The 9139-nt window shown below is 36.6% G+C and overlaps 1 protein-coding gene across 1 annotated transcript in view; it reads left to right on the forward strand.

Annotated features, from left to right (window-relative positions):
- Positions 1 to 3081: 3081 nt before the first annotated feature.
- Positions 3082 to 9139, forward strand: part of LOC112155188 (MORC family CW-type zinc finger protein 3) — a 16993-nt gene continuing 10935 nt past the window's right edge. Inside the window, exons 1-7 of the mRNA XM_036209772.1 lie at positions 3082 to 3327; positions 4762 to 4834; positions 4945 to 5077; positions 5261 to 5579; positions 5716 to 5804; positions 7613 to 7733; positions 7888 to 8016. Of these exons, the coding sequence (XP_036065665.1) occupies positions 3289 to 3327; positions 4762 to 4834; positions 4945 to 5077; positions 5261 to 5579; positions 5716 to 5804; positions 7613 to 7733; positions 7888 to 8016 (903 nt within the window). The 5' untranslated portion in view covers positions 3082 to 3288. The remainder of the gene's footprint in view (positions 3328 to 4761; positions 4835 to 4944; positions 5078 to 5260; positions 5580 to 5715; positions 5805 to 7612; positions 7734 to 7887; positions 8017 to 9139) is intronic.

Genomic DNA, 9139 nt, shown 5'->3' on the forward strand with positions numbered 1-9139 from the left:
CTCAGCTGTTGGACAGGACAAGTTGAAAAAAAAAAATAAAAAAAATGATTTCAGTTGTGGAGGCAGTTCTATATTGAATGATTTTCCAGATTCTACACTCTACTTTTGGACTATCAAGTAAAAGGAAACCGCTTTAGATTTTGCTTCTTTTACCAGAGTCTCTCTGTCTTTCCCTTATGGTCTACTCTGTTAATGTTTACTTAGAAAACGGGAAATATTTTGTGTCATTTGGTAACTTCACATCTGAACCAACAGGAATTACATGTGGAGTACCCCAAGGCTCCATCCTGGGACCACTTCTATTTAACATCTACATGCTCCCACTGGCCCAGGTTATAAAGAGCAACATTAGTCACCATAGCTATGCAGATGACACACAGATATATATTAGACTGACACCAGGAGACCGAGGCCCTGTACAGGCTCTTGGTAAATGCATGGAGGACATTAATGACTGGATGTGCCATAACTTACTTCAATTAAACAAAAACAAAACGGAGGTTATTGTCTTTGGGGCTAAAGAAAAAAGGTTGGACATCACTACAGAGCTTCAATCTATTCAACTAAAAACTACCAACCAGGCCAGAAACTTGGGTGTAGTGATAGACACAGACTTAAATTTTGATAAACACATTAAGGCAGTCACTAAATCAGCCTATTATCATCTCAAAAATATCTCAAGGATTAAAGATCTGATGTCTAAGCAGGACCTGGAGAAACTAGTGCATGCTTTCATCTTTAGTCGACTTGATTACTGTAACAGTGTTTTTACAGGACTACCAAAAAAATCCATCAGGAAACTGCAGCTTATTCAGAACTCTGCTGCTCGGGTTCTCACAAGGACCAAGAAAGTAGACCACATCAGTCCAGTTCTGAGGTCTTTACACTGGTTACCTGTCTGTCAGAGGATAGACTTTAAAGTTCTGTTACTGGTTTATAAAGCTTTGAATGGTTTAGCACCAAAATACATGACTGACCTCTTGACTCAGTATGTACAAAGTTGCAGTGAAAATATAAAGCTGTAGAGTGAGCAACATTCTTAATTAATGCTGAAGATTTTCACAACAAAAGAGCCAGACTCAAATGCTACATTCATTTGTGCCTACACAAAAACAGGAGCTGCTTTGCTGCATCTCACAGTTATACTGAAGCAATTCCAACTTTTTTAATTGAAATGACAATTACAATATTTCACCCTTAGTTGCAGGGGTTAGGACCGGAGACATCCACGAATACACCAAATACAGAAAACCCCCGGTCCCCGTCTCAGCCCCCAAGGCTGAAGAATGCTGATCCATACTCATCAAAAATTAAATATTTATTAAAGAACATCAGATTATTGATCAAAATAAAGAGTTTTTCCTTTTTTTTATCAAAATAATAGACCGTTCTGCAGCGTAAGTTATAACACACATGAAGAATGTCATTCTATCTCTGTGCTTTAAACCAAGAGTGTGTGCCTCCTCCTTAACCAATGCAAATAAAAAGGGGACAGACGTTTCAAATTTATAAGTTTTCACAGCAGAATGATGTTTTATTCTAAAGTATTTTTCAAATTAGTGCACAAACAATTGGGTTATTGTGTGCGTAGGAGGAAGACCAAAAGTTTATTTTAGGTTTTCCTGTTAACAGAGGTGTTGGTCAGGGATGTGTCAGGATCTGTGGGGTTTTTTCCCCTCTGGGCTTCCAGTTCCTGCTCACTCCTGTTCTCTGATTACTGATTCCACACAGCTGAGCTCTAGACTAATTAAGTTTCTTTCCTCCTCATCCTCCCTGCCAGTTTGTTGTGCTTTCTGCCATGACTCGAGCTCCCTCGAGCTCCCTCAAGCTCCCTCGAGCCTGCTTCTTCTGTCCTGCTGGTTTTGACCCTTTTTGCTGGGCCTGGATTTTGGATTCAAGTCTGCTCCCCTGGTGTGGTGCATTTCTGGATTGGACCTTGGGTATGACCCTGGCCTGGATTTCACAAGAGTCTTCACTGCCCCCCCATCTCCATATTTACACCCCAAAGTTTACTCTCCTGGAGGTTATACCAACACCTGTATTTTGTTCCCTTCATATGACCTCAAATAACTATCTTTTGTTACAGACTCCCCTGTGCATCTGAAAGCAACATAGTTTCTACACCACCTTGAGCATAATAACCGTATGTATCTAGCCCTCAATGTGCTCCTAATTGGGTGTCCGACTCGGTAAATCACAACAGGATGTCCAATTCGCCCGTTGCTAATAATCTCATCTGAATTGCAAGCCATCTTTTTTAAAACATCCTCCAGAGTTTGAGGGTATTAAAGTTTTAGATGAGGAATTTAAAATTAGTCAATTTGCCGATGACAGAGCTTTATTTGTTTAAAAAAAAAGTTACATGATGCGTGATTGACTTTACTGTTTACTGAAATAATTAAATATAATGTTTTATAACATTAATCAATAATCAACAAAACTTGCATTTTATCTGATCAGAACCGGATTACATAATTGTGCAAAACTGTAAAATAAAGTTACTAAGAAAGGTTGGGATTATATAAATTCGCTTCTTTTCAAGCAATCAAACTCTACTTGACTTTAGCTAATAATTCAGAAACTTAATGAACCAAATGTGATGTAATTGGGTTTTGTTTTTGTTTTTCTATTTTCTAATCAATGCATTTAAATGTTTCTGTAATGAGTTTAAGATATTAATGTCTTTACCTGTATTTTTCATAATCTATGCTTGAAAATAAAATCAAGCAAACCATTCAATTAAAAAATGGGGGTTTAAAAGCTTTAGATAATGAGACACAAATTGCAGCATTTAGATTAAATTGTTTAAAAGATTGTTTCTCCAAGCCTTAATCTATGTGGTGTCATATCCCAAACAAACTCTTTGAGAAGGTCGGAAAACTGGAGCTTTTGTTGAAATGTGATTATTTTAAGTGTCTTCAACGCATTTTGAGCATCATTAATATATCAAAACTGTTGTTATTTTAACATGTATCTTGGCTTCCTTACCTATTTTTGTATCTGTTGTTCTTATTTGTTGTACACTCTGCCATTTTTGTTCTTTTTTATACTCATTTCAAATGTTTCCCTAATTTGGTTTGTATATGAATAAACAAAGTTGTACGAAAAAAAAAGTTGAATTGCTATCCCATGTAAAGTCACACAACATTTGTCTATAAAATGAGAAGGAGGATCTTGTTTCAGCACCAGCTCCTAGCCAATCACGACTTCACAGGAATGGAGTATAACATCTGATCTCATAAAGATAGGGTTAGTTCAGTAACGTCACATCTCCGTTCCATTGGAAACATGTCGGCACAGGCTGCTCGCGAGGTCCCACTGAGCACGGTAAGTTTCATTTTCTTTGAGTGGTTTAATAAGTTTGACCTTAAAATGGAAAAAAGTTGTGTTCACATTCAGAGATACGCTAATTATAAACTCTACCCTGCTGGAGGTGTTTATCACCTTGGAAAAAAAAGCTTTTTTATTTTTAGGATGTTAGTTACCCAAAAAGGTAAACATTTGATTTTTGTAAATACATCCAGGCTGTGTTGTCTTTATGTTAACTGTAAAAGGGAACTTGCATATCCTTTGATGCAGTAAATGCTCTTTACATAGTCATTTTTTTAATGGTTCTGCAGGGATTTAAAAACTCACCATTGGAGTAAACTGACACAAGATAAAATCGGTTTCTTGATTTAATGGTATCTCTACTGACATAAAGACAACTGTGAATTAAATTATTTGCTAGTATACATTAGTTTAACAAAAGTTCTTTGGAACTTTTACATGTAATTTGTTCTTTTACTTTCAATTCCTAGTATCACGAGAGTTTTTGCTGTTATGAACGCCATAAAATCATCTTTCTGTATCTTTAACACAGTTAAATACATACTAGTCGACATTTAAGAGGATCGTTGAAATGAAACCTATTTTGTGTTTACCTGGAACTGATTTGCATTTTAATGTAAATGTTTTTAGGAGGGTACAGGGACTACTGAAACTGCTTTGTAGTTTAATGTAAATGTTTTAGGAGGGTACAGGGACTGTTGATCCTGCTTTGCTTTAATGTACAAGGAAATGACTATTTGCATGTAATTTTTTTAAATACGTGCAACCTGTGTTTTACTTTTTTCTTGGCCGCACTTATTTTACATGCTGAAATACGTGTGGTACTGTGGAATTGGCCAGATTTATTTCGGTACAGACCCAGAGGAATGGTTAGGGTTACAGTAAGGATTAAGGTTAATGAACTTCTATTAGTTTTTGTGGTGGTTGCATGTAAATAAATGTAAATACAATCATCCTACTGTAGGTTAAATGTTTGTAGGGATCAAGATCTGTGATGCATTATTAATACATTTCAAGTTTCTTCCTAAATTACCAATTCACAAAAGTTTGATCTCATTCATTTGATAATTTTTTAAATTGCTCTCTTGCTGTTTTATTTATTGTTACTTCTGATCATTTTTACTATATGCAGTTAAATGTCTTTAATGTCTTTGAATTGTCTTTATCTATAAAAGGTGCCATAAAAATATCTTTAAAAACTTACTCTTCTTGTTTGATTATTTTTTTTTTGAATAATTCTATAACACAAGACGTACAAAACCTTTAAAATGTGTGTACGTTTACCTGCAGTCACAATCACATAAGTGAAATTCTATGCCTGTCTTGGAAAATATTATATTTTATAGATTTTTTTTTCATTACGTTTTTCTAATAAATCTCATTTGGTGTTAAAGTTTGATGTCAAATCAAACTAACTGATTGTTGTTGCAGCTTTCACCCAAGTATCTCCACTCCAACTCCACCAGCCACACATCACCCTTCAGCGCCATCGCTGAGCTCATAGGTGAGTCATCATCATAAAGTTTACTGTGAGGTAACATGTGGTTATATAAGAAACATATAAAAGAATTATGATAATCATGTTTGTGATCGTTGCTAATCCCTCCTTCACAGACAATGCCTATGATCCAGACGTCAGCGCCAAACAGTTCTGGATTGATAAAACTTTGATTAAAGAAAAGCTGTGCCTCACCTTCATGGATAATGGAAATGGACTGGACCATGAAACTATGCAGAGAATGCTCAGGTTCAGATTATAATTTGTTGCATTTTGGGAAAATGGGTTCTGTCCTCAAACGTTCCTGTGCATTTCTGAATTTTAAAACATGTTCTTTTCATTTTTATATTTGATTTAAAGCACACTAAAGACAAAGATTTTTAACCAGTCACTGCACAAGTAACAATAATATATTATCCGTCCCCCTTTTAGTTTTGGATATAGTGACAAGACAGCAGTAAAAGGACACAAGCCCATTGGGATGTACGGAAACGGCTTTAAGTCTGGATCTATGCGACTTGGAAAAGATGCCATCGTCTTCTCCAGGTCAAAGAGTGGAATGTGTATTGGGATGCTTTCCCAGACCTACCTGGAAGAGATTGGTGCCAAACAAATTCAAATTCCTATTGTTTGCATCAAAGAGAGGAACTCGAGTGGCTATATCCTTTTAAATGACAATCCTTCAATCATTTGTTCAGCCTATTGCAGAGTTTCTCATCTTTCCTTCCTGCAGTTTTCTGATGTGTCTGAGGTTTGAATTGATCACGTTTTTTTTTTTGTTCCAACATTTTCTTCACCGTTTTCCTTCACTGTCTTCACTTTCGGTCAGAGCGGAGCACAGAGCCAGTCTTCAGGACATTCTGTGCTATTCTCTTTTCCAAACTAAGGGGGAACTTCTGGCTGAACTGGATGCCATCACATCTTCCTTCTCGATGGAGAAAACAGGCACAAGAATCATCATTTGGAATCTGCGCAGGTCTGCCTGTTTTACATTCCCATTTTTTCCCTGATTGTAGGAATTTGTTTTTTGCCACAGCATCTTCAATGACAGAGTTGTAAAGATGATGATTGTAGTCAGGGATGTCCCGATCCGATCACCTGATTGGAAATCAGGTCCAATGATGTAGCTGATGACTTAATCAAAAACTGGATGTTTTCTCCTGATCAGTGTTGGACACTTGATATATCCTTATTAAAGTCAGCATTTTATATTTCAGTCTCATTATTCCAAATGAATACTCCACTAGAAGTTTGGTTATCATAAATAGATTACAACAATTTATTGTAGCACCCGTTTGATCAGGACACAAAAACAGCTAAACCTAGCTAAGCTTAGCAAGCGAGATATTCACAGATTCAGATTTACTGGATCAATTATTCTTTTAAAATTTTTAAAAGACAGTGGAAATATGTCGGTGCTAGTTTATTGGATCTCAATGCTGCATTTGATGCAGTCGACCACATAATACTACTCAGATAACTGGAAAACTGAGTGGGTTTAACTGGGCTGGTACTAAAGTGGTTCAAAATGTACTTGGAAAACAGGAAATATTTTATTTTAACTGGTAACTTCACATCGGAGCCAGTAGAAATTACATGTGGAGTTCCCCAAGGCTCCATCCTTGGGTCACTTCTATTTAACATCTATGTGTCTCCACTGGCCCAGGTTATAAAGAGCAACAACATTAGTTACCATAGCTATGCAGATGACACACAGATATATATTAGACTGACACCAGGAGACCGAGGCCCTGTACAGGCTCTTGGTAAATGTATTGAGGACATTAATGACTGGATGTGTCACAACTTACTTCAATTAAACAAAAACAAAACGGGGGTTATTGTCTTTGGGGCTAAAGAAAAAGGGAGTTTCAATCTATTTAACTAAACTTGAGTGTGGTGATGGACACAGACCTAAAATTTGATAAAAAGATCAAGGGAGTCACAAAATCAGCCTATTATCATCTCAAAAATGTTTCAATGATTAAAGATCAGATGTCTAAGTGTAACTGATTGAACTTTGTTGCACTGTGTCGTGTGCTCCAGTGAGTAAACATCAAGCTTGGACGTTAAGTCAGTTGTTTGTAAACCCTATGCTACCCCAGGCATGTTTACAGAAAAAGTGGGGTATACTGGACTCCACAAGACAACGGACTGAACTTTTTTTCTTTCAAGGAATTTTTATCTTCACTGGTGCCCATGGCAAACATAAAATCCTCCTCACCTTTGTCCACATTTGTCATGGAAGAGATCACACAACAGTATAATGATGGGCTCATCTGGACCCCATAAGAGAGCACAAGGGTTTTAATCTGGTTAACAGAAAACAAATAATATATTGCTGTCCCGAATTTCCCTTTGTGTTTCCCCCTCAGCTACGGCCCACAGCAGCCGGAGTGCGTACAGCATCTCCCCCCATTGTATGTAAAATAAACCACAAAAACAACACAATACAATGAGGTAAAAACATCGTACCTGGTTAACAGAAAACAATCAACGCTGTCCCGGATTTCCCTTTGTATTTCCCCCTAACAATTGAAAAATGCACAAAAAAAAACAAAAAATTAGCATAAACACCCATTAAAAATGGCGCGAAAATTACGCATTAGGTCGTTTAGAGCGGCTAATAAAAAATAAAATAATGCCAACTATGGAAAATTGACACTGCACAACTCTTTTGTTAGTTCTAATTGCAACAAACTAACAACTAACTTGCAGAGAAATGTTTCAGGTTGTTTAAACCCAACAGAAGCTAATTAATATATTTCTGGTATTTTCCGACAGAACGGCTAAAGATGAAACAGAGTTTGACTTTGAGACTGATTCCTATGACATCCGAATTCCCAATTCAGAAATTGCGGAGAAGACGGCATCTTATATTCCAGAGACTGCTTACTCTCTACGGGTGAGAGGCAGAACACTTCCTCAGCTTTTGTTTAGTTTAGATGTTTTTACTTATGATTGTCTCTGTAACACTGTAGTTTGAGTTTGACTGGACAATGTTCATGAATGAACAAATGGCTTGTCGTATCGATAAATGTACCTGTGTTTGTGTGCAGGCTTATTGCAGCATTCTGTACCTGAAACCTCGGATGCAGATGGTGCTGCGTGGGGAAAAGGTCAAAATGGTGCTAATTGCTAAAAGCCTGGCCTCTACAAAAAAAGATTATTACACGCCCAGTTTCCTGGTATCCTTGCCTGGAGCTTTCATTTCTCTGTGCTCTTTTAAGTTTATTTTCCTGCTTTGACTCACAAATCAAAGAGTCTGTAGTCAGGTCAAGTTCAATTTGTCAAATTTCCGGTTCATAAGACCACAGTTACCATTGCAGGCTGCTAGAATGTTTATGAATGCTATGATTTTTTTTTTTTTCTAGGGTTGTACGATATTATCGGTTATAGATAATTATCGGCTGATGATGGAGATTATGAAGTCACGCAGATAATTCCGATAAGAGAAAAATTCACGGATAAAATTAAACGTTTAAACTGCAGACGCTTCCTCACTCTCCACTCAGTATTTATTATCTGCTGACCTCACAGGTTCTGCTGTCCCCAGTCTAACACAACACTCAATTTCTCCACAGAGTTCGTGATGATCAGCAAAAAAAAAACTTTAATTTTAGATGCTGAATACCGTATATCTTCCAGTTGTGTCCTGTCTTTAACAAATTCCAGCTCAAACAGGTGTTTGTTACTTTAGACGCAGCACAACTGCAATGGAAATCTGTCCCTCAGAACATTAGAAAAACTCACTTTTATTTTTTAAAAAACATCTTAAGAACTGGCTGGTGACACACCAGACATGTCAGCATATTTAATGTTTCAATACCCAGAATTTACTCAGGTTGTTTTATGTCTTCATATTCGTTGTTTTCTTTTATGTTTTCTAATAGATTCGATGTACGTTTTTTACAAAAGTCATCGTCTACTCTACAGCCCATTTTACCTTTCATTCTTATCATTCATTTTATTGCATATGTCTGCTCATTCAACTTTTAAAAATTTAATATGTTTTTACTGCTCTTTCTGCATTTTGTTTCTAACTTTATGTTTTATAGGGAGACTATTTTACCATGAGTCTAGTGACAGCAGTTGAAAAATAGCTCCCGAGCCAACTCTGGTGCATTGGCAGCAATGCTTTTTAATGCGCAGTGTCCCTGTCAAATAAGTACATTAATAAATATATTCTTTCCTTAAATGTTATTTTAGAGAAAACGTGTTCCTATAACCTTTGGTTTCAACACCAAATCAAAAGATCAGTACGGTGTCATGATGTATCACACAAACAGGCTAATCAAAGCTTATGAGCGT

Source organism: Oryzias melastigma, linkage group LG21, assembly GCF_002922805.2.
Source record: "Oryzias melastigma strain HK-1 linkage group LG21, ASM292280v2, whole genome shotgun sequence".
Lineage (NCBI taxonomy): Eukaryota > Metazoa > Chordata > Actinopteri > Beloniformes > Adrianichthyidae > Oryzias > Oryzias melastigma.